The sequence below is a fragment of the Polypterus senegalus genome, chromosome 6, assembly GCF_016835505.1.
Source record: "Polypterus senegalus isolate Bchr_013 chromosome 6, ASM1683550v1, whole genome shotgun sequence".
Taxonomy (NCBI): Eukaryota; Metazoa; Chordata; class Cladistia; order Polypteriformes; family Polypteridae; genus Polypterus; species Polypterus senegalus.
In genome coordinates this window covers 86,561,340-86,587,898 of record NC_053159.1, presented here as the reverse complement: position 1 = coordinate 86,587,898, position 26,559 = coordinate 86,561,340, and the positions used below count along the sequence as shown (strand labels likewise).

The 26,559-nt window shown below is 35.8% G+C and overlaps 1 protein-coding gene across 5 annotated transcripts in view; it reads left to right on the top strand.

The window, feature by feature from the left end:
• lss (lanosterol synthase (2,3-oxidosqualene-lanosterol cyclase)) overlaps positions 1-17,129 on the top strand; it is a 51,749-nt gene extending 34,620 nt beyond the window's left edge. For 4 of the 5 annotated variants that reach the window (XM_039756478.1, XM_039756481.1, XM_039756480.1 and 1 more), the window contains 9 exons: positions 279-329; positions 2,215-2,364; positions 2,736-2,832; positions 3,541-3,646; positions 4,956-5,021; positions 5,552-5,632; positions 5,805-5,975; positions 14,775-14,853; positions 15,293-17,129. In XM_039756478.1, coding sequence (XP_039612412.1) covers positions 279-329; positions 2,215-2,364; positions 2,736-2,832; positions 3,541-3,646; positions 4,956-5,021; positions 5,552-5,632; positions 5,805-5,975; positions 14,775-14,853; positions 15,293-15,430 — 939 coding nt within the window. In that variant the 3' untranslated portion in view covers positions 15,431-17,129. The remainder of the gene's footprint in view (positions 1-278; positions 330-2,214; positions 2,365-2,735; positions 2,833-3,540; positions 3,647-4,955; positions 5,022-5,551; positions 5,633-5,804; positions 5,976-14,774; positions 14,854-15,292) is intronic. The other variant, XM_039756479.1, reaches the window with a different exon arrangement.
• Positions 17,130-26,559: the final 9,430 nt, after the last annotated feature.

The window sequence follows — 26,559 nt, the reverse complement described above, 5'->3', positions numbered from 1 at the left end:
TAATACAGTTGGCACCGTGTTGTTGCACCTTTATATAAAGTCAACTCCATATATTTTAGACAGCAAGGGCACATCCAAGGCAGCAATGCTCAGAAGCGTCCCCTTGAGAGAGAACATAGCCAAGTTTTCCAAAGAGCTCCAAAGATTTTTTGCATTCTAGCTTAGCTAACCAGTATAAATAGATAAAAGAAGTCTGTTTTATTAACCAAAAATAATAACATCTTTTAGGTGTCGTGGAGCACTTCCCAGAGTATACATTTCTTTCTTTTTTTTGTTAGATACCTGAAAATCCACCAAATTATGTAAAGTATTATCGTCAAATGAATAAGGTAAGCAGTCTGCACTTGCTAAACTTGTTCCGTGGTGCATTTCATTTTGATATAAAGTATTTAACTGTGCAATTTTAAACAGACTACTTTCAGTGTGTTGTTAATGATTTATTTTTTCAACTTCCATATTAACTAGTCATCTGTCAGGGTATTCTATAATGGTCTGAGGCTGATTCCTGCCCAGACTTGCAAATTATTAATCAGTTTAACTGAATAAGATGCAGCTCTGTACATATTATAGATGTGAATGTATTAATTGTAATGCAATGCTTAAAATAAATAAAACGTCAAATCTAGTTAACTGGACCAATGAACAAATAAGAATTTTCAAAAGATCTAATAATATTCTTTTAAATAGGTGCTTTTAGTTACATGCCCTATCTAAATTACTTATATCAAGAAACAATCCTAAAACACAGAATAACACCCAATACAAAAATGAGTTAAATATATAATTTTTTTAAAGAATAAATATTCAAATTAAAACACTCAAACTTGTATTGGCCAGTTCATTGAAAGCTGATAAACCAAACTGTTTATAGTAGTGATAAGAATTACCAGGGACCTCACAATGCAGTATTATCCTGGATTTCAAGTCACAACACAATAACTCTGCTAACCTTTACATATTTTAAGTAATGCAATTTAACTTTGTACTACAGTGTATCATTACCATTATGTTTAATTTACATTAAAGATGAATTAATATCACTAAAAGGCAATTTATGTAACACACGTATCCGTGCATTATGTGAATTTAGGTCTGAGTGAGGAATTGTGAAAAAAGCACTTGTTTGTAACAGCCCAGTCAACCAATAATTAGAGATTAGAATACTTTATTATTTTCATACACAGGCAAAATATGTCAAACAGTTCTTAAATATGTATCAGAGTTCCATGCTGAGTAACCATAGGAGGGAAACCATCCACAGAGGATTTATATCCCTTGTTTTTTATTTTAAGAACATTACTCTACATTTTCTTTTGCTCATGGAGCTTAGATGATGTAGACAAGAACTTTGCCGAGCAGGATGGGAACAGTTAGCTGAGGTCTCTTGCTTTCCATCCTTCTCTTTGGTAGCATAAGCATGTGTGTGTGGAGAATTCTACATCCAGCGTAATTCATCCTCAAGCTCTGTGGTCAACTGAAGTTGATGAAACGTTACAGTTTCTAGTGTGGTTGGAGCACTTACTGGTAACGCTTGGAAACTGCATGTTTATCCATGATTCTCTTTAAGATAACACAGTGAAAGTGAAATAAACCTAAACATTCATTTTAATTATGGACAGAATACTTGGTATAGGAATTTGTGGTATGACATCTTTTGGAATGTAGAATGTATGTGGTTATACAAGTACTCATAAAACATATTCCTTCTGTATTCCTATGGATAGTGCACTGGCAATTTTACTACTGCCACATAGATTTCTTTATCTATAGATATCATAAAAAAGAAAATAGTCCAAACCCCCACCCCAAAATTTCTGATACCTATCCTAGTTATATCAATGATATGTCACAATGGAAAAATACTCCCAATAGTTTGTCCACCCCATAATTTCCAGTTTTGCCATTTAAACATTCTGTAACTATTACATCTTTAAATCATCCAAATTCTTATGTGTGTTTGGGGGTGTGTTGTTTGTTATAACATTTTTTAAGCTCCTGTAAAGTTATTTCCCCTTGGGGACAAATAAGGATCCTCTATCTATCTAATTTGCAAAGAAAGTGAACACTGTTACAAAATTACACAGGAAGCAAAGCAATGAAAAAGAAAGACATGAAGGCTTTCTTTTAAATATAAAGAGGAGCTTTTCCAATGAAAACTTGATATGTAGGCAGTATGACTGTTCGAGCTGTTCCTCATGATTCCCTTTATTACAGGGAGGCTTTCCCTTTAGCACCCGGGACTGTGGGTGGATTGTTGCTGACTGCACAGCTGAAGGGCTGAAATCTGTGATGCTGCTTCAGGAAAAATGCCCTTTCATCACAAACCACATATCTCAGGAACGGTTGTATGATGCTGTCAATGTGGTAAGGAATAAAGAATACAAAATACTGAAATAAAATACATAATATTTAGAAACAGGTATAATTTTGCTTTAAACTTTCCCATTTTCCTCTACCGCCAGGCTTCCTTTCAGCTCTCTCTTCATCTTACTAATTTGTCTTTTCCATTTTATTTTTCTGCTTTCTCCTTTTCCTGCTGTAGTTGAATCTCACTGCTTTGTATTTTCTGGCAACTTTTTACAATTAGTTGATTTTTTATAGAATACTTCTCATTAGACATTTATAAACTCATTAGTTTTTTAGTTTTTCTGAAATAATTATATTAAATCAGGCAATGGTAATGATTTTATCAGTAAATGGTCATTTTTTTAAATATTTTACCTTTCACCAAACAGCTGCTAAACATGAGAAACTCTGATGGTGGTTTTGCTACTTATGAGACTAAACGGGGTGGCAGACTATTGGAGCTTTTAAATCCATCAGAAGTGTTTGGTAAGTTAATCTTGCACAAGATGTTTAGCCCTTTTTCCCCACCATTTGTACTCTCTTGGGACAGATTGAGGTGTCTGTGCCATTTCCAGTCTAAAGTGAACACTAATTTTATTTCACCATTTTCTAGATGTCTTGTTTGAGGATTTTGCTGTCACCCTACTGTAGTTTATTACATTGTTTAATTGCTTTTCCAGAAAATCTGCAATAATGCATGGCATTTTAATACTAGCATAAGTAAATCACTTCAATAGCATTAAATAAAACTGAATCCTGTGTTGTCCATTTTATTTTATACAGTCAAATAATTTTTGTTCTCTTTATTACTTTTTACTTTACTTCTCATTATTTTCTACGTCAATAGTGTGGCATGTGACACGCAATGAGGATACAAAGATGAATGTGTGTGCTTTTTATTTACTGTAGGAGAAAGCTGCAGTTGCTTTTAGGTCATTCCTAACTTTACCACTAAAAATTGAAGCATCACTGCCATGTAGATAAAGGCCACTGTTCCTGAACTCACTGTACTGATACCACTGGGGGAGTGTTATTCTGAAAATGTCCACAACATACTTGGCTTTTATTTTAAAGCCAAATAAAGAACTGTTTCCGTAATCGAGACTTCAGCTATTCAACACAAAATAAAATCTTCTGTGCAGGCCAGTATTTCAAAAAAGAAACTTAACTTTTTAATGTTGGTGTGTGCGGCAGGTGACATTATGATAGACTACACGTATGTCGAATGCACATCTGCAGTGGTGCAGGCTCTCCGGCACTTTCAAGAGAAGTTCCCTCAACACAGAACACAAGAAATCAAGTAAGTCAAATTTCAGTAGAATTTGAATTATTTGCAGCAGAAGATTAGAAGTACTGTTTTATCATAAACATGGACTGTGAAGGCGTTGATATTTTATTATATGTTGCTTTGTCTATGTGCTTGTTTGACTTCCAAAGTCATAAGAATGCAAAGTATTGAAATAATTTTTATATCATTAAAGTGCAAAATTTAACCGAAATACCTTTCATACTGAAAGTAATAAAAAGTATTTAATAGTCATTACACTACTGTGGGTTTGTTATAGTTTTACAACAGAATATTGATTTTTCCTAACTTTCAAATATGAGACATTTACCTAAAAGCACATAAATACTGTGTACATGTAATGTATGATAGAAAAAGTGAGTTAAAAACAAATAAAATCGCATACAAAAGGGCATAATTACTGTTTTACACCTTTGTTTTCTTTCTTTCATTCTGATACTTTGGCATTTTTTCTTTATATTCTCATATGATGTGTAATTTTAAGTTAAATCCACAGTTAAAAGGTTGCTTAAAGTTAAAAACTGAGCAAAATTAAGCATCTGGTCATACAGCCTTTATAAGGTGGTATGCTAGATAGTTACAGAAAGACTCCCAAAACTCATAGTAACAACTGCAGTAAGCTTTTTGTGATTGTGTCAACTGAGACTTAGTTAAGAAGTTATCTTTGGTTTAAATGACCTAGACTTTGACCTTTTTGAAGTTTCGGCTCACAATTCGAATGGTATTTGAATCACTTCAATCACTACATCTAAATAAAAGGTATAATGCTTTGAAAAAGGTTTACTGTAACATGCAAAAATACTATAACCCCTTTCCACTCCGTTCTTAAAACCTTGTCAAATAATATGAGAACAATTTTCGTAATTGCCATGTTTTTGATTTCATTAAAGTTCTGGTCTCTTGTTACATTTAAATTAATTTCAGTAAATTTTGTTCAGTCATCTGCAGGGGCTTTTATTTTATAAGAGTGCCAAATATCAAAAAGGACGTCAGGTTCTAAGTAACAGTGCATCCCTTTTGATTTATTGCCCTTTTAATCTGCACACAACAATTTTGTTTTAGAGTGCAGTGAAATCAAAACAAATTAGAGCTTTGTGTTCAGGTGAACATGTATACTTGTGGAGTTTCTAAAATAATTCAAATTTTAGACTTTTGGATTTTGGCTTAATGATGGCACTATCTGGCCTGTTGTTATTAAATGTATGATTAGGAAAATTGGTACTAAAGACTCTTAGGGGCAGGTTTGTGAGTTGGTACTTTAATAATTAGGACAGACTCTAATAAAATGTCTTTTTTGTAACAGGAACACATTGCAAAGGGGTCTGGAGTACTGCAGAAACTCACAAAGAAATGATGGCTCATGGGAAGGGTAACACAACTATAAATATCCATGGTGGGGGGTACAAGTTAATCTAGTGTGCATATGGCTGTTTCATAAAACTCTGATTACAGTACACCTCAATCTATTTTTACAGTATATTTACATTCACAGGTTGACTAATATAATAGCTAATTGGTATATTTATAAATTTATTAAATTGGGATTAACTGAAATTTAATTTTGAAACTTTCTAACAAATTCCTCTAAAAGAATCTTTTTTTTTTTTTTAAATTGGAAGTCCATCCAACTGTGAGGTCTTTACCAGTGCTTTGTAGGTTTGAAATTTCATTAGATTTAACACAAGCACAAAATCTTAATCACATCATCTGGCTATTACAGGAACAGAAGCAACATTTAAGAAGCATGTCTAGATTCTTGGATATTGTAGAAGTGGTTAAGCTTTTGATTTCTTGAACTTCAGTTAGACCTCAGTGAAGTTGTTTGTCTTTATTATTCTTCAGAAAAAAAATAGAAATCCTCTCTTAGAACATTTTTTATTTTTTTATTTTATATTACAGGAGTTGGGGAGTATGCTTTACATATGGAACCTGGTTTGGTCTAGAAGCATTTGCTTGCATGGGTCACATCTATCAGAATGGGCAAGTACATATACTCTGACTACAATGGGAAGAATGGGCACTTCCTACTGGTTTTAAGTTCTTAAACCCTTCTGTATGTAATAATGCAAATGTGAAAAGTGTTTGATAGTATTTGCTGTAGACTGCCTTGATAGATGGATGGATAACTTTTACTTTTTGTTGCTACTTAAAGTTCTGCCTGTCAGGAAGTCATGGCTGCATGTGATTTCCTGCTATCTAAACAAATGGAGGATGGTGGATGGGGGGAAGACTTTGAATCTTGTGAACAGAGAAAATATATTCAAAGTGACCAGTCTCAGATACACAGTACCTGTTGGGCACTTCTGGGGCTAATGGCTGTCAGGTAAGAACATGCCTGCGCATGAAAATATTTTCTGACATTTTATTCATCCATTTTCTTAACCTCTTTATCTGGCGCACAGTTTAGGTGGCAATGCATGATTCAGTCCTACATGGGAAGCTAGGCTGTTTCAAAGTGCCCATGCGTACAGCCATGTTCATTCCAAGGTTATTATAGTTTTGCCTTTTTATATTAGTTTTTATTTCTATATTTTTTTTGACCTTGCTTGGAAATTCAGTTTAGTTTGTTTTCCTTCATTGTGTATTTTTTGTTTAGTTTTTATTTCACAAAGACATTTCTATTTTATTTTTATATCTATATAGTTTTAGTTTTAGTAATTATGGTATGGAGTTTAGTTTTGTGTCACAATCAGACAGAACTATAAACTTAACAGATTTGGATACACGTTTAATGTTAGTGGAAGCTTACTACGCTACATGGTTTACTATCTTGTTTTGTTTTTGTCTGATAAAAACAAGCATAATCAAAACTAGATACTGAATATGAACAAGTTTGCACAATTTTATAATTTTTATAATATTTTCTCACAAAAATCACAGGGGATTAGGAAGAACAGGACTCTTAGACTTGAATCAGTGTGCAGACCCCACCTAGCCGTATTGAGGGAAACAAAGAAAAACGAGCATGTAGTGTCAAGGTTAGGGGCAGTGAGACTTGAATAGCCCAACATAAAGGACAGTAAACCCATAATGAGAAGAGCAAGAGCAGATAATAGGAGTACAGACAGGCATAAAACGACAGAGACAGCATCTGAGATTAAGAACAATATATACATCATCTAAATCTGTTTATCCAGAGCAGGATCGCAGGAAACCTGGAGCCTACCGCAGCAGGTTTGGATGTAAGGCAGGAAAAATCCCTGGTATGCAATATGTATGATATGGCTAATGTTAACAACAACAACAACATTTATTTATATAGCATATTTTCATACAAACAGTAGCTCAAAGTGCTTTACATAATGAAGAATAGAAAAACAAGTCAACATTAATTATCATAGAATAAGAGTAAGGTCCAATGGCCAGGGTGGACAGAAAAAACAAACAAAAACTCCAGACGGCTGTTAAGAACAAAAAGAATATGATAGTTCAACTATCTATTTTGAGATAGAGAGAAAAACACTGAAAAAAAGAGACAAATATTTTAAAATATAATTCTGCTAATGGGTTACTTTCACAATATCAGGTATTTTGAGTATTGAATATGAACTAAAAAAGATAAATTAACAGATATACAGGGTGGTCCAGATCTAATTATGCAGATCCAGATTGTGTGGATTACTTTGATTTATGCGGGGACGATTCCAGTTCAGCGCAAAAACAATTGTTCATGTCGTCAATTCACACACTTCTCGATTGTCCAGGATTTTTTGGGTGATTTTCTATGTAATAAACTTAATAAGTTATAGTGTAATGAAAATTGCATAATTAGATCTGGACCACCCTATAAAATAAATACAATAACCCATTAGTATGTTTAGTTTTTCATCATTTGGCAGACTCTGTTCGCCTACCTACCTTTGTTTGTATCGCTTCATTGTTAAATTATGTTTTTAAAGCTAAAATGATTGGTCAACAACAATATGCTGATCTTGTATCATGACCTAGTCAGTCTCTCGATAAGTGCTGTGTTATTTTCAAAAACTGGGAGTGGTCTCTCCTAGACTTTCTTGTATACTCGGATATGGGGATGGATATTTGAGGAGTAAACCGCAAGAAAATGATTATATTTTTATATTATATATATTAAGTAACCATCAACAACAAATCAAATTAATAATATATTGAACAATTATTATAAAAGTAAAGTTGAATAAAATTGGACTCTGCAGCTGCATGAATAACAAAAAAAAATCGAGTATGTGTTCAGGTAAAGTACCACTTCTGGGTGATGGATTTGGCCCAAACATTAATACAGATCTACAATTGTAGTGTAATAACCACATGCCAAATTTCATCCATTTATCTAGTTGTGTTTTTTTAGTTGTTGTGTTTATATACACACACGCGCGCACAATTCCAAAAAATTTGATTTTCGGACTCAGGGAGGTCTATAACGTCAAGATTCATCAACATATTGAGGTCAAAATTTTTCATGGTTACTATACTTTCTCTATATTTTGTATATGAGAAAGTAAAAAGGATTTCTCCTGTGCGAAGTGGCAGGTGAATTGCTGTCAACAAAAAGCAGACACCTGAGAAATAAACTGAAATGTTACTCACTCGTGACTTTTCTGTTCATACGATAAAATTTTTGTTAACCAGCACATTCTGATTCAGCCGTTTTGAATTACATCTTGATAGACAACAAACGCACGTAAATCGCTTTCTATTTCTCACGCTTTTTACGCATTCAGCTTGTTCTGTCACCGCAAATGATGTGTGAACATCCTCCTTTCACTGGATGAATATATGTGGGGGGCTAGTGGTGGATGATTTTCTGTTTTAGAGTTAAAACTTACAAGAGTTAAAGACTTAACGGCAAGAAAATTTATTCAAAAACTAAAAATATTTTAGTAAATTATTTTATTTCGGTTAGTCTTTCTAGCTACATTAATAGTTTTGTTTAGTTTTAGTTTTTCATTTCGGTTTTTTTAATTATTTTATTTCAGTTTATGAAAATGTTTTTTTTAATAATAGTTTCAGTTTTGATTTTAGTGAACTATAATAACCCTGGCTCATTCACACTGGGAAAATTTAGACCTGCCAGTTAAGCTAACATGAGTGTGTTAGTGACTTCAGAACAAACTGCAGCGGGTCAAGGAGACCCACAGAGACAATAGAAAAATCTGGAACTCTGTTCCTGCTGTGACCAGGCTGAAAACTGAACGCATAGCCCTGAGTCAGCAGCACTTAACCATTCTGCCTACATTTGTGGACCTACAAAACAGAACCTTATCGTGAAATGAAACTCTTAGGTACTTACTAAAGCCCCTATGACTATTCTCGGTAAGCATGTATTTTCTGCTTTTATCCTACAGTTTTAACAGGTGATTGGTATAGAAAAGCCAGTGAAATTGATGAAATTTTTCAGATAACTAAATGCCCAATGCATAAAAACAAGTAGCAAAGATAGCATTATTGGAATAATGAAGATATTAATAACAAACCCTTCAATAAGAAAAATGCAGAAGCAATTTCCTGAACACTTTACAATAATTATTTAAAAATTTCGCAGTTAAAATATTTTTTTTCTGATTGAATCACCTACACATTGTAGAAATATGGAGAGATTAAAATATTGTCTTTGACAATACTGGTAGTTACCGTAATTAAAGAATTTGGTAAGGCCCCTGCTTTATTTACTTACCTTTCTCTGTTTTAGGATGCAGACTTTGGCCATTAGACTTATATCAATGTAACTGAAGCACACTTGTTTTAAGAAACAGAATAATACAGTTTATTGATGAACACAAGGATTATAAGAATATGATAACTGCATGTAATGTACATACGGGTCAGGATGGAGAATAGAGACAAGACAAATATATAGAAAAGGCTGGCTGTTTATTTTCTATTTAGACTTCTAGTTTATCATGGCACAGATAAATAAACATTGTTACAGTACAAAGTCTTTAAGGATGATGTCTGATGTTGTGTGGAGTTGTTGCTGTTTTTGCTGTTCTGGGTTTAACTGGATATTTCTTCCTGTGTTGGAGTGTACTTTTTATCTTTGCAACGTGTCCTTTGCGGTGTTGTGTGCTTTTCTTAGCTAGGCTTTTTGCTGTGTCCCCTGCAACTTCATAGGGGTAAGCATTACTTTTTCTGGCACAACGGTTTAGAAGCTGACGTTCCCTTCTTTAAGTAATGTTTACTTTTCTGTGCACAGGCAGAGGACTTGGCTTGGCAGAGTGGGTCTCCGCTTTCAAGTCCACAAAGAGAAATGATTGTCAGCTTTCAGCTCCCAAAGAGACAGAGCTTCTCGCCAGCTTTTAGGCTTCAGAGAATGCAAGAGTTCATTTTAGAGTGTGAGAACAGAGCCTTCCCCCAGACAGTAGATTTTGGCTAGTTTTTGAATAAAGGTGTAATCTCTCGTGATTGTCACTTCCAGTTTTCTCAGGCACATTATATTGTCCATTAGAATTGTCACTGTTAAATTTTAGGTCTTTGGGCTTGGTGTCTATTTGTCGCTTTATGGGCCTATGGGAAGATGCCAGTTCAACTCTGATTTACACCTTTGTTATCATATGATGTACAGGCTGGTGCTGGTATGAAGAGCTCAGCCACTTTCTGGAATGTAGGTTGGGGAAAGTTGAAGCTGAATGTCTGCTACTCTGTTAAGTTTGCTGTCTTAAAAGGCCTCATCTGTCACTACGAAGCCTAGCAGAATAAGCAATACCTGCTTTGTCTTTCAATATCTGAAAACGGTGCCAGGATAGAATCTTTGCAGTGAAAAATAACCTCGGGCCTCATGTATAACGCCGTGTGTAGAACTCTCACTATAACATGGCGTAAGCACAAAAGCCGAAATGTGCTTACGCACAGAAAAATCCAAATGCAGGAATCTGTGCGTACTCCAACTTCCACGTTCTTCCGCTACATAAATCCCGATCAGCGTGAAAACTAACGCTCGTGCACGCGCTTCATGTAACGCCCCAACTCCAACCAGAATTACGCCTCTTTGAATATGCAAATCAGTATAAATCACCCTTAAGCTCAGCATTCTGTGAAAAGAGAATGGGAAAAGCACGGGGAAAATATAAGAATTTCAGCGAATACCAAGTGGAGGCAAAGGAAAAACCATACTATTTGTTCAAATAAACCATGGTATAATCAAAAGGAAGTTGATCGAGTGACATAGCGTGTTGGAGAAACTTGAAAGCTCACGTTCACAAAATCGCACAGTGCCGGAAATAAAAAAGAAGTCACATATCAAAGTCGCCGTGAAAACGCGAGTTGTAGCCCACTGTCTGAGTGTCATATGAAAGCTTATTAGGGTACAGAGAAAAAAAGGCACACAGTGGGGAAAAAGCACGAAATGTCAACTTCAATCTTGACATTTCCACTTTAATCACATAGTTTATTTTGTCATTAAAGTAGAACATCATAAACTTCATCTTAAAATCGTTTAATTAACCAGTTTCTCAAATCGCATCGTAATTAAAGTCGCACGTTAAATGCTTTGTTTTGTATTTGATCTTCTATGTGCTCTATGTGTGTGAATAACTACGTGCTTCTTAAACCGGCTCTCTTCCTCCAACTGGACACAGAATCCATGACATTCGTGATATTACAGCTCTCTGAATAATTAAAATACTGAGATGTATACGTGATATCATTTTTATGATGATAGGAGTTAAAGCACGTTATTAAACATGTGTTTCACTTCGATGAAATAATTTATTGCAGCAGTACTCAGGAGCGGCTCTAGGCTTGTGGTGGCACTGGGCAGAGGAAGAATCGGTTATGCACGGTGGATGGCCACGTCCTTTGCAGACACTGCATAACTTTTGCCGAAATTTGTCGCTGCGTTTTTAGCTGTGTTATTTTCTCTTTCTGTTTTATATTCAATATATATTGGCGTAGCCGCCACTGCAGTCCTTGCTTTTCTTTCCCCAAGTAACCAATCGCCACACAATCAGCTCTGTAATAGAAGTTAAGCCATCTGTAAGCTTAGAGCGCCGAGTCTTCAAAACGTTTAAGGAACATTGAAATATCTTCGTAGTATATGTTTAATTATTCTATCCTTCACGACACTCCCAGTGAAGAATATAGATTATTTAAATGAAGTTAAAGTTTTATCTGTATAATATAATAAACATATTTTGCTGCATTTCACCTTAAAAATGATATTGTCATCATATGTAAATACGCGCTTTATAAAGTGTCTCAGGTTGTGTGATATTATAACTGTAGTGCAAGTTTACACTGAGGTAATTTTACTTATAAGTACAAACAGTTCTACAAGGAGCAGTGCTTTAAAAACGTTTTGCAGTGGCTGAGACAGCGTGTGCTTGAAGCTGTATACCGATAATTCTCTTTCCAATCAGTTGCTGCTGTGATTCACACTCAGATACAGTGATATAAATACTCCGAGTCGTGCAGTGAGAGTAATATGGAAAAAGATGATCCGCTGTGGCAACTCCTAACGGGAGCAGCTGAAAGAAGAAGAAGAAGAAGAAGGTGCAATGAGAGTAACAACGCTAAAGCAGTTATGGTATTTGGAATACTATGGCTGTTCCCTGGACCATTATATTGTTACAAGTTAATTACAATCAAATGCGTTACACTAATAAACAATATGCGGTTAGTTTCAGTGAATTTATAAAGTCGCATCAGGAAAATAAGGAGTAACCACACAGGAACAGCACCATTGCTTTGATGCTGGGTGCTGCCAGTCTGCAAAACCGAGCGGAGAACTTGCGTACGACAAGGCATGAGGTACCGTGGAAAAGTGCGTGGCTTTACGCCAAGTGTAGGTTTTATACATCGCGATTTGAACGTGGAAAAGTTCTTACGCAACATTTTTGTGCATACGCACCGCTTATACATGAGGCCCCAGGTGCAGACAATTTGATAACTTAGGTAAAAATTATTAGCTCTAATATTGGTTAAGTGTAAGGAATGATGGGGAAACTAGATATCTAAAACATTTTGTGCTGGCATTTATATGTGTTTTCTCAGTAAGATGAAAAGTAGCCACAGGAATTGCCGGTCTTTTAGATTAGTTTTACTAAAACTCACAGTAAATTGGATTAAGTAAAATCATTTGCCACACATGCATATTTCACAGGACCTGTCAGAGTTCAGACACATGCCACTTTTTCTAATGCAGACCATCTCTTTTCATTCCTGAAAGAAAGAGGAATATGCTTCAAGAAATCTGGAATAGGAATAGGGTTGTGTGGGTGCTGGTACTGGAAAAGTCCAGAAAAACTCAAAATTTAAATATGCTACCAGCATTTCGGGATTTTTGGCACCAGAAGTAAATGTCCACATTTTACATAAACCCCTCCCCCCACACTCGGTGGATTAGCATAGGAAAAACATGCTTAGACAGGCTGCAGACTTTATGAAACCACATGCTTCAACATGATCAAGACCTCATGAGGAAAGGCCATTGCTTCAGTGGGATTGAGACTTAAAGCGGAAACCCCAGCCGCCACCCTAATGCTTTGATGCACACTTTATGCTATGAAGAGGGAAGTGGTGCATAATGCAGTATGATGGTACAGCACATCATGGAGGCTGAAGTAAGACAGGAAACGTTTATGGTTATGAGTTATTTGCTTCAGAGCCATTTTGGTATCGGTATTGAGGTCTGAAAGCTGGTATTGATACCAAAGTCAAAATTTTACTACCGATCCAACACTAATCTGGAGTTTGTCAAAACTACCCTTATGGTTCTCTTCTGTTTCAGATTTTGAACCATTATTAGCTAAAACAGGCAGGAGTTGAACAGACCAAGCTGCAAACATGAAAACAACTGTAAAAATAAGTCAATCGTGTAAAAAAAAAAAAGGTACTGAAAAACTAATAGGAATAACTAACAAAACATAAATGTCATAATTCTTATGGTCAGAAAATATTCATGACAATAATCTTATTTACATATTCATAACATAATGTGGGCGGCACGGTGGCGCAGTGGGTAGCGCTGCTGCCTCGCAGTTAGGAGACCTGGGTTCGCTTCGAGTCCTCCTTGCCTGGAATTTGCATGTTCTCCCCGAGTCTGCGTGGGTTTCCTCCGGGTGCCCCAGTTTCCTCCCACAGTCCAAAGACATGCAGGTAAGGTGCATCCTAAATTGTCCCTAGTGTGTGCTTGGTGTGTGTGTGTGTGTGCGTGCCCTGCCCGGGGTTTATTTCCTGCCTTGCGCCCTGTGTTGGCTGGGATTGGCTCCCTGTGACCCTGTAGTTAGGATATAGTGGGTTGGATAATGGATGGATAGCATAATTTTAGGAAAATACTCAAGTTATAACAAGGGGTGGATGAGATATGAGGTCGTGATCCTATCTGGGGAAAAAAACATCAGGATACCTTCAATATAGTTTGAGTATTGGCCCAAATTAGAGGAATCTCTGGACTTGCAAGTGTGGTGGAGGTGACCCAAATTGGTGCAGCTATTTTACAAATATTGCACTGAACTTTGCAGTGGGAGACTAGTCTGACTAGTATAATGATAGCTGTGGTGGATGTACAATTTTTCGCCTGACTTGTGGTCTTGAGCTTTGGGTAATGACTGAAAGAATAAGAACATGAGTACATGTGGCCAAAATGAGTTTTCCATGCTTGGGTTACTGGGATCACTTTCCATGACACTGTGAAGGGTTTGGTAGCACGGAAGAAACCTTTGAGTACAACTAATTCCTTTGCCAAGGGGCAGACCGAGGATATACAGTATTAGAGGGAATATATTTCATTATTATTCTAGGACTGCTCAGATATTTTACAGAAACGTCTAGGGCAAGATGCTATGAATGGGGAGGTCTGCCCAGCCATGGTCAGCATGTTGTTACCATGAGCATTACAAGAAAATTTATGATGATATATCATCATTTATATGGTACTGAAAAAAAAAACACTTATATACTGTACCAAGTAGTAGTCCTGGCCCCACTTGATTTTCTGGTTATTTTACTGGGTAGTAAGTACATGGGATTTTGTAGACAAACATGCATATAAGCGTCAATGAGGAAGCATGTAGTAGCAAAATCAAACAGAGAAAGTACACAATTTAATATTGTAATACTTTATTTCTAGAAAACTTTATCTACATTCAATACAATGAATCTGCATATTGTATTAAACTGCTGTTTTTAACATCATTTATGTTTTCTTCAGATACCCTTATGTTCATGTGATAGAGCAAGGAATACAACTTTTGATAAAAAGACAACAACCTAATGGTGACTGGCCTCAGGTATACAAAATTTATTTGAAGTATTGCACCACTGTCACTGTTGTTCTCCTTTTGTAAAACAAGGCTTTTGCTATTCTTAATCTGATACAAAATTGCCCTTTTAGGGATTTTGTAGGCAAACAGATTGTTACTGAACTGTACTATAGCACAGGCATGTTGACCCAGCGTTTCTTAGTAAGCATATGGTTTTAACCCTTAGAGATAGAAAGTTAAATCAGGTGTCTAGATCTGTTGCTTGATCTTAGGACCCTTCTATGACCTTGGCAAATGCCTTGGAGCCCAAGCACCCTTTCACCCACAGATAAATTCAGTTCTTTTGTGATTCAGTTCACTTTTAAAATAAACAAAATTCAAGGAAAAAAGGAACTCAGTAGACCCACAATTAAGATACTAAAGATAATTTTAAAATAATTTTGCTTATTACTTTACCTTTCTGCAGGAGAATATTGCTGGTGTATTCAACAAGAGTTGTGCTATCAGCTACACCTCCTATCGCAATGTGTTTCCCATCTGGACTCTAGGACGTTTTGCTCAGCACTATCCTTCCAGCTCTTTGGCTGGAAAATGCAAAGTGTGACTTCGGAGACTACTAGATGGATTTCAACCTTATCAGATATGTATTATACATACAAAATACTTGTAAAATTTCATATACGTCAATGAAGTCTGAAGAATCAGTTATATTTTACAAGAATTATAAGTTTATTTTTTAAAGAAATCTTTCTGAATTATATGACCACTCTGTATTAATACTGCCATGCAATACCAGTCATTAACTTGATCATTCAGAATTGCTAATATAATATCTTAAATATTCCAGGCATGTTGAAAGGAGAAAGATAAGAAGACTGCTTTATATGTCAAAAGAACTTTTATTTTTGCTGCTTAGCCTGGTGCATTTCCAAGAAGATGACAACTCCCAGCGTTTCACTCACAAATCAGTGTCAAACTGAACACAATATACAGGAAACCTAGAAGCTGAAGAAATTTGTAATAATTACTGGATGAAATCTTTAGGTTATCTTAAGAAACAGCTAATAACCACAGCACACGCTTGACAGAGAAAACAAAAGAAACAGGAAGTAGTTTGACAGAAACATGGGGCATTGTCGCTACCCGATCTGCATGCCTACCCGATTTGCGTGCGCGCAGGCGTATTGAAAGCCTAGCATGCCGTAAAGTGTTAATGCATGCGTTAAACAGATTGGGCAGCACCGTAAAGTGAGCGATGATGTATTCGTTCTATACGTATGTAATAACACACTCCACATGCGCTTAATTAAAAAAAATAAATAAATAAATAAATATATATATATGCTAAACATTTCGCTTTACGGCATGGATCGATCTCAACTGCACATGTCGATACACAACTGACAGTATAGTATTTTCATTTCAATACTTGTAATAGTTGACCGTAATGATATTATTAAATATTCATTGTACATTCTGTTTTCAGGGCTGAATTAAGCTTGTCGTACTCCTCATTATAAACGTTAATTGTTTATCACTGATATCTCTTCGTTTAGTTTATATAGCACTTCTTTTTTCAGTTCCCATTGTACAAAGAAGTATATCACCATTGCATATGTTGTTATAGTCTACATATAAAAAATAAATGACGGTTTTAAAAATGTATGTATTCAAGTACTTGAATTAACTCGTGTCAACCTTACGTTGCATTTAAATTCCATTGTCAAATAGTTCAGATATATAACAATACAATAAATAAAGTGTGAACTAAAAACTGAGCAATCATACAAAATATGTTCAAAATATTGGCAAGATGTCATATATACAGTAATGTTAAAGTAACCAGGATTATTATTGCATAAATGCACAGCAGTATAGATTATTATTGCATTTTAGTAAATAGTCATTACACATGACCTACACTACCTAAATTAATTGTACATGATCAATGAAAACGATTTCAGATGGAGTAGATATACAAGTTCAATAAGTTTATAGCGTTAGACAAAAAAAAAAAACTAACTTTTTTTCCCATTTGTAGCATACAGATTGATCTGAAATAGCTGCCTGATGGGAGAAACTCAAAACAAGTTCTGTCCAAGATGAGTGTTCTCCTTGATGATGTTTTTGCCCTTCTTACAAAGGGAATCTTGTACAGATGATCAAGTGATTGCAGTTCAGTTCCATTAAACGTCCTGTGATGTTTTTATGATCCACTACAGGGCTTGTTTGGCAGGTTTGGTGCAACTGTTGTACCAGGCTGTTATGCAGTTAGTCAAAATAAACTGTTGATGTACTTTTCATCCCTGGAAAAACTTTCTTTAAAAATAACTTTACTTATTATTAATGAAATACACATTTGTCATGGGGCATCATGGTTTACAAAACTTTGTTTCGGTGATACTAGTGGATTGCATAAACAGTCTTTTTCAAGAAAAAGAAATCTTCATTTTGTGTCTAATCCACATAAAGCACAACCCCAGCACCATCTTCTGTGATACTATTGCTCGTCTTGTACTCAAATTTAAATAGCTTTTATTCACCCATATAGTGTCTTAAATGTGAGTTAATAACTTAATAATGAAAAAGGAAATACACTTTTCACACAAAGTTTATTGAATAAATGTTATGAGAACAACAAAAGTGAACAATGTGAAAAAAATGGACCTAAAAACCATTTGTCAAATGTACCCAAAAAAAAAATCACCACATAGATTTAACATATTTTACACAGAGCAGATACACAGAAAATTTTAAGTAATATTTTTTGCTATTTTAATCATTGAAAATTATTCCACAAATAACTTATCTAACATATTTTAATACTAATAAAGCCCAAACTACTTAATATATATAACTTTATGAAAATGAGAAAATATATATACAATTAAAAAGTACACAAGAGGAAAATTGAAAGGTCCTTCTTCTTAAATATATCTGATGGTCAGATGGGCCTGTTGATGAAGAACACAAAAAGGTCGAGTTGGTCAGTATGCTTGACAAAACAACTTCTCAGGGTCACAAGGTCACAGACTCCCCAGGCCCCTGTGGACATTCTCAGCAAGCATACTGTTGTAGTGTTAATCCAACTTCAACTCCATTTCAAGACGGTCTTCAGAAATCTTCTCTCTTCAGCTTGACCAGGGTGCATGGCAAATGGCATCACCAGACAAAAAAACAATGGTTATTATCTGTTGTAAATCTTTCAATGTGTATACAGTTCCGTTCATAAACCATTACAACTGATAGAAGTGGGAATTAAGCAGCGGTGAAGTTTAAAAATGGGGTTTTGAAAGTACTTTGAAAGATTTTTCATTTATAGCTGGCATTCCGTATTTTTGGTATACATCCAGTTTAATAAAGCTAAAGGTCAAGTAAATTAGCTTGGAATATTAAGAAAAACAAAACAAGATCATTACCCCAGAATACTTGGCAATGACGCAGTAGATTCAGACCCAAGACTCAAATGAAGGATTCTGGAAGCACTGGGCAGTAGCATTATCTTCTATTCCAACAGATATCACAGCATTTCCTCCTTCTTTAATTGCTACCCTATCTTTCGGTTAAATTCTTCCACTTCACTAAGACAAGTAAAATATAAAAATAATGAACAAGAAATGCTCAAACACTTACTTCAAACATTCATAGACTTGACTTTTACCTGATACTGTATTCTGGGCCACCAAGAAATAAGTCTTCTGCCTCCTTTCCTGATACACCCTGTAGAGCAGCCAGGGCATGGATAATGGACTATCCAAAAGCAAGAAAGAACAGAATACAAAAGTTGCTTGCATGTAACTGAAATATGACCACATCACATTATAAGTGAAGGCATACACCAATTACCCACTAACAAAGCATAATACCCCTAAGAATGTGTGCTTTATTTTGCAAATGAAACAGCCTGGTTTTGTTTCTATTGAAACTCATACTATGAAAAAAACGACAATTAATGTGACTGCGAGGATTCACACACACTAAGATATTGTGGTCTAATGTTGGGGAGAAAAAAAATTGCATAGTCTATTTCATAAGAAAAAACACATTGCTATATTGAAGTGGACAGAAGACTACAGATCATCTGGTGCACAAATTATTTACATAACAGGACACCCCAGCAGTCTTACCTCAGGGAATAAAACATCCAGAATGAACTGCACACGATCTCTAATAGGGAATGCTGTTTGTACAGTTCTCAGAAATCTCTCAATATATGAGAAAAGGGCATCCTGTTATTTGTCAGACTCCAGGAATCTATCCAGCAACTTGGAAGGCTCATTACCACGGAGTATCCTCTGTGTTCAAGAAACAAACAAAAAACAAGGCCAATGTTGCTTGTAAATGCATTAAGTGATAGGTTATTATTAAAGAGCACCGTTTCTCCCCTTATATTTAAGTTAACTTTATCTACCCTTAAATGGTCTCACACCAATCACTTAAATAAAAAGTGAATGAAATATTACAAGACCAGGTACCAAGTTCTGTCCCTGTACCACATGAGTAGCACACCACACCTTTACTGATGGCTTTGGGCAATGGCAGTTCAGTGTGAGGTGTCCACTTCCAGCACAATCCTTAGATTACAGTTTGGCATATTTATGACATGTAGTAACTCTATAAAACCTGAACAGTGGACTTTGCTAATAATTCAGTAACATACCAACAAATGCTGCTGGGAGCCTTGTGCTTCTACAGTGAAGTCTACCAGCTTCTTCTCACCTGACACCCACAGCTTGCATGTGAGGTGGGACAGTTGAAAAGATTCACCCCGACACTCTAAAAAGAGGCTGAAGAGTGCCCTGCAACAACTCAACAGCCTCATCGCTCCAGTAAGCAAACCGTTGGCCATGTCTTGTAAACAATGAAGATAAGTTATTTTTTTGTATGTTTAATTGCGATAATACAATGAGACACTACAACATTGCAGAAATGTCATAACCCTCTATGTGAAACCTCTCCATCAGTAGGATGCACCACCAATGGCGGATCAATGGTATATCACTCTGAAAAAGGAAAAGAAAACATATAGTGCAATAATTAGACAAATGGGAGAAACACCTGAGCTTTTCTTTATAATAAGAAATAATTTACCTCAGTAAACGTAAATCTAGTACGTGTGCAGAGGCAAAGGGCATACTGTAAAATACAAACAGTCTAAATCATCTTCTCAAACTTTGAAAGAGATTTTGAAAGATAAAAATGTTTGAGAAAAGCAGACACCATTACATGAGGATGCCACAATAGTTTTGAGAGGTCTGCTGAGGAAAGTCCTGGAAAATACACAATATTGAATATCTATAGAGGTCATAAGTGAATGTTGTGAAGAATGCCAAGCAATGTGAAAGATGATGTATAAACGTTAAGCAGTCAACAGACAACACTCTAAAAGAACAAAAGCATTTACTTCTAAATGTCTGTCCATCTTCTAAGTCCAAGGTCCTGGGTCAATGTGGTGTGCAATTTTCTGAAATATTAAATGAAAACACAATATTACAATCCTGCAGTTGATTAAACAACTATCTCTAAGTCAAACCGTAAAAGAAACTTGTACCCATAGAAAGCGGCCGAAACTGGTACCTCTGGCCAAAAAACAAGGCTGCAACTGTAACCATAGAACAAGGGTGCAACCCAAACCTGTAACTACAGAACAAAACTGTAACCAGAACCTGTAACCACAGATCAAATCAGAAATATAACCTGCAGCCTTAGAATAAGACAGCAAGTAAAACCGCTGACCAAAGAACAAGGCCAAAATGGGAACCTGTAACTATAATAAGAGGTCACAACTGAAACCTCAGACCATAAAACAAGGCCACAACCTTAACCTGTAACCACAGAACAAAATCACAACCAAAACATGCAGTCATAGACCAAGACTGCAACTAGAACATCTGGTCATAGAACAAGGCTATGACTGGAACTTGTACCCACTGAACAAGGGCCATCATTAAACAAGAATGGCAATTATTTCCAAACCTAAATATGGTTCTGTAGGTCTCATCTCCAAAACCATCAGGGCGAAGAGAATCTAAAAAAAATATCTCCCTTTCAGCTACCAGTAAATGGTTAACAGTGCTATGATTTGTCAAAATGATATAAAAAAAAAATATTGTAGTTGTATGTAAGGAATTGAAACTCAACACATAGCAAATAGTGATCCACTTGATCTTGTTGCCTGCTCCAAGCAGGAAACAATATGGCATCTTTTGAACCCAGGTTGTCCTGTAATTATTGAGATATAAATTTTAACACACAATTATGAATATAAATGAAGAAATAAATACTGAACTTGAAACTTACTGACAAACCAACAAGTGGGTCCAAATTCTTGGTTTTCCACGTGGGCACCACATACATATCCACAATGTGAATATCTTTCCCCTGTTAAAAACAGAATTAAAGAATTCTAAAGAAAATAGACATTAAGCCCATTACAATAACAGGCGCTAGAACAGTATTGCATAAACATTATTAGGAACAGTCTATATTAAATGGCAAGGGACCCTGAAAAATATTTTTGCAAGAAGCCTAAAGTAAAATAATATTAAAAATAAAATAGAAACATATATGACAATACAGTAAGTATAATTAGTATTGCCTTAGTGTAAAACTTTATAACAATCTGTAATACACAATATCTGAAGAAGATATTTAGGAAAATATTTTTATTTTTTTACCTCAGGAAATTTTTCAATAAAATTTCATTATAGACGTTTTTTGTAAATTCTCTGAGTTTGGCAATAGTTTGCCTTGTTCAGGACCATCTACAATGTTGACAACAACATCTGGAAAACTTCTATCTCTTGATAATGCAGCATATAACTGACCGTGGCTGAATACTGGTTCTGGCAAGTAAATGCCAACATTTTCTAAGGTTTGCCCTTGTGCTTTATTAATTGTAATGACAAAGGCTAATGTAACTGGAAATTGTCGCCTTCTTAAGGTAAAGGGTAAATTAGTAGAGGATAGAGCCAAATCAATACGGGGAATATTCTGACGCTCATTTTCTTTTTTTCAATCAATCTATTTGCTCGTATTTTTCTTTGTCTTTCAGCCTTTCTTTTGTTGACGTTTACTTGCTGAGCTGACCGTTCTTCCAGGAGTTGTTGCTTATATACGATTTGAGTGTCTGTGTCTTTTGTCCTACTTGACGTGTCCTTTTTTTTGGGTGGCATGTTGTTAGTAGATAGTTAGTAAACATGCACGAGGAAGTATGCGTGGCATCTCCCCAGCAATGGATTTTATGTGTGTGGCTGCGACTACCCAATCAGCTCTCTCCCCAGCAATGCTGTCCTTTATTTGCTTATCATGTGCGGCTACGCCATTCACTGTGTGCCCAGCTTCCAGTGTGTGTGCGTCCACGGTGCCAGTCGTGCATGTTGCACCGAGCCTCGCGCATGTGCTCTTCACCAAAAGACACACACACACACACGGACACCTGGACGCACACAGGGGTTTTATTAAAGAGGATAAACCAATATAGAAACAATATTTAATCCAATAAAAGGTCAGTGAATGAGAGACACAAAAACAAATTACATGTCTTTGGGCTGCTTCTTGTACTATCTTGAAGCAGGCATTTCCAATCTAGAACAAATTAACAGATTAAATACATAAATTATGCAAGTAAGTAATCTTTCGTTCAAGTTTTCTTAAGGGGTTCAGTTAATGAGTAAAAATACCAAAAAGTAAATACACATACATTGGAATCCATGCACTGGTTTAACTCAAGACTCCAGAAGTTCTCACAGGTAAGGCAGATATTTCCATCCTTGACAATCAGTTCTGCTGAGGGACGATGTGGATCCAGGACATACTTCAGCTAAACACAGAAGTAATTATTGTAGAAGTTAACAAAAGTTGTTCGTAAAAACACTCTACAAGCTGGCTGTAAAACCACAATTCCATTTCCGTTAACCAAGCAATAATGCATAGGTGACAGGGCAGTTGCCAGTTCATCCTGAAAAGTCCCCAAATCCTTCGCCCACTTATCTCATAAGCAAGCATAGGGATGATCATTCGCTTGAGAAGATATCCAATATCGATGGTCCTGAAGACAGCAATCCTTAGTTGGTCCATGATCTGATATAATAGATTATAAAACAAACTTTTAAATTTCATTCTGTCTGTTACAAATAGCAGGAATTTAAAATTTCTGTTCTTTTGGACCAGTTTCTACAGCAACATTCATTGTGGTTAAAACATTTATCCAGATCAGAAACTCGGGTAACACTCTTACTTTCCAAACTGTAGTACACCTCAGACGTGAGACATTGAGCTAATGGTGCTTTCCGTCATCTTTCATGACTGTAGCGACACCTTTTGAAGAGATGCTGGATACAGTAAAAGGCCCTTGGTGACAGCTGGCAAGGCTCGGTTTCAGACACTGCTTTATTGGGTTTTCAGAAACAAGGACGGAATCCCCAACATTGACTGTACACGTTTTCACCAACTTCCTTTTACGGTTTCCATAAGAACTCTGTTGTCTTGTCTGCACCTTCTCAATATTCTTGAGAATTTGCAAAAGCAGGCATTAAACTTTAAATTCTGTAATATTTCATAGGCTATATCATTTAAGTCTTTTGTAGGGCATGGACCTTTTCATTCAAAGCTTTCATTTCTTTAACTCCGGTGTCAATGCCTTCTTCTGGATCTCCAGTGTCAGTAGTTTCTCGCATTGGACAGGCGTTTGAAATTTCTGGTAAGCGCGGATGTCGGTGAAAAAGCAAGAAATATGGAGTGTACCTAGTTGAAGACTGGTTATAAAAAGTTAACCATTAGCACACTGCATTAGGACTAATGAAAGGTCAAACACATTAGAAGATTGTCAACCAGGGCATGTGTACCCTCCTGCCTAGCCGTGTTGATACCATATACAACTGCAGGAAGATGGAGTTCCCAATCATTGTGGCTCTCGTTAACATATTTTCTCAGTGCACATTTGATATTTTGATTTGTTCTTTGATCCTGTTTATTTCAAAAGGATTTACAAACATTTAACAATCTTTTTTTCAGTTACCAACAACATCCAGCATGAATTAAATAATTAATTACCTGCTCATTTGTCTGAGAATGGTAAGCACTGGAGATAGCATGCTTTCTTTTTAGGACTCCAAAGATATTCTCATTTAACTGTGAATGAAGAATCAACAGAATTGCTTCAGTAGTTCACACAAGGGATAATAAATGGGTTTATAAATAATGGACTTTTTCAAGAAATGTTTCAATTTAAAAATAAAAGGCATTTTTTTCAACAGTACCTCATTGACAAACTCTTTGCCTTGGTCAGTAATGATCTTCCTAACCATGCCAAATGTGTACAGCTTCCCTATGATGGCTGCAGACACTTCACTTGCAGACTTAGACTGTAGAGGCTCAGCAACGATCCACTTTGTGTAGAGGTCAGTCGTGGTCAACACATACTTGTTTCTTCTGGTAGTTTCACACATTGGGCCAAAGAGATCTAGACCTACCACCTCCCAAGCTTCTTTCGCCTGATAAAATATTTGCAATTAAATCATTACCCTCATCTGATTTTATTTCACAAACCTAAAACCAGCCATTATCTTGATAGAATGCAAGACTGGTGCTGTGATCTTGATGGGATCATTTAGCTGACAGCGGTGACAACATCTCACCTAAAACAAGAGATACAAACTGAATGAAATTTTGCATCATACGCTTACTTTGTAGATAAGAAAGAATTTAACACTTAAAGCTACAACAGATTTGGAAATAACTTTAGTAACTCACAAAGAAATTAGGGACAGCAGCAAGGATACCAAGAAGACAAGAATACTACAAATAAAACCAAGCATTTTAAGAAGGAAAATCATCCTAAACAACTAGTTACCAGAGGATGATAAAACAGGGCTATTGACAACTAAGTCTTGCTATGGTGCAAAACCAACTTTGTGAGGAAGACATCATAATTATTACTCGATTGGTCTCTTGGCAAGGAAGGAACAGAGGACCCCCTAGTCTACTCTTTGGATTACTAGAAAAAATTTAACACACACAGTTACCTGCCCACTTGATCCTTCTTGACACACTAAGGGTTTATGGGAAAACTGTAAAATTGGGCATCATTTTGAAAAGACAGAACAAACTGCAGCAGTCCTCAAAAGAAGAATTGAAGTACAGAAACAGATACTTTAAGGAAACTGTATGACTGCCTGGTAATTACATCTCAGCTCTAGGGGTCTTGCAAAAACATATGCCCAACATTTTAATATGAGCCAATTACTCTGTTTCTTAGCACAAGTCATGATAATCTACAACCTGAGGCCGAATCGTTAAATGTATCTCAAGATTCACACTAGAGTATTTGCAAAACTTACCCATTAGCTACATCATTTATAAGAGTTGGCCAAAAATAGCCAGCAATAGCTCTGTTTCTGGTTCCTCTCACACCCATTATGGTTGCTGGTTCCAGGATTATCATGACACTCAAGTAGGACAGCTCTCTTTTGTTCTTCACTCATAACAACGAGACGAAAGTATTGTCGGTTTGGCCCGGTGTAAAAAAGTTGGTGATCTGTCAGAGAACAAAATTATATATTCAGTCATTACTCTTAACACTGTTGAATACTGTGACTTATACTTTTAGGTCACTGGACTTAGAAGGTTACGTTTAATCTATGAATTAAAATGTTCTGCTATGTTTAACTTTATTAACACTCTGTGGAGGGTTGCAGCACGGAGAGGGGTTTAATGAAAAAAATAAAAATAAAACCACAACTATACATCACAAAGAATTACTTAGCTACACAAAATATTGCACTAGCACTAAAAAGTAAATATAAGGATTCTTAGCAACAATTAATTCTTTAGAAAACTTTTAGCATTCGTCAGTGGATGCTAATTTACTTCTCGGTTTAAAAGAACTGTAAAATTTAGACACCTGATTTGAGATACATCTAGTTAGTTCAGATTTTCATATTCCCAGAAAGAGAAAACCTACTAATCCATTAATCAACTATATATTGGTAAATAACATGAAAGTCCACCTGAGCAGTTTTTTTAATAACACAATTTATTAAAAGTTTTGCATATTTCAAAATATTCATGTGTGTTCATTGAAATCAACAGCCTACTTAAAACTATAATTTTGGTAATGTTCCAATTATTAAAAAAAATGTCAGATAATCCTAAATATATCTAGATTATATTACAGTATATACTGTATTCTCAAAAACTGAAAAGCATTCAATAAACATTACATACAGTACCTTTAATCATAAAATTCATGGACACACGTCGTATTTCACTTCGCTCTCTGACCGTTAAATTGTTGCTAAATTCTTCCCGTAAAAGATATGCTTTCAAGTTGTTGTAAAATTGAAAAGTCTTCATTTTTTGAAGAAGTGAAAAATATTCTTCTTCCCAGAGAAAATTTCAATATGTTCCTATTCTTCTTTATGGCATTTTTCTGTCTCGAATGGCGGAAGTTATATTTGTTAATGCAGACCGAGAAATTAAAATCCTGCTGTAACTTTTTTTCTTGTGTGTCGTAAAACATTAGACATGCGCAGAACAAATCGTGCAAAGTCGTGAAATGAATTTTAATTAATCAGAGAGCACGTGTGCAAGACAAATCAGATGGGGACTCGTGTTGCAAAGTAGAAAAACGCAGATCAGGCAGGGTCATAATAGTAAAGTTCTGTGCATGCGGCTCAGGTTGTCTTGGTGCGCATGTGCACGCAGATCGGGTAGCAACTGGCACTTAATTAT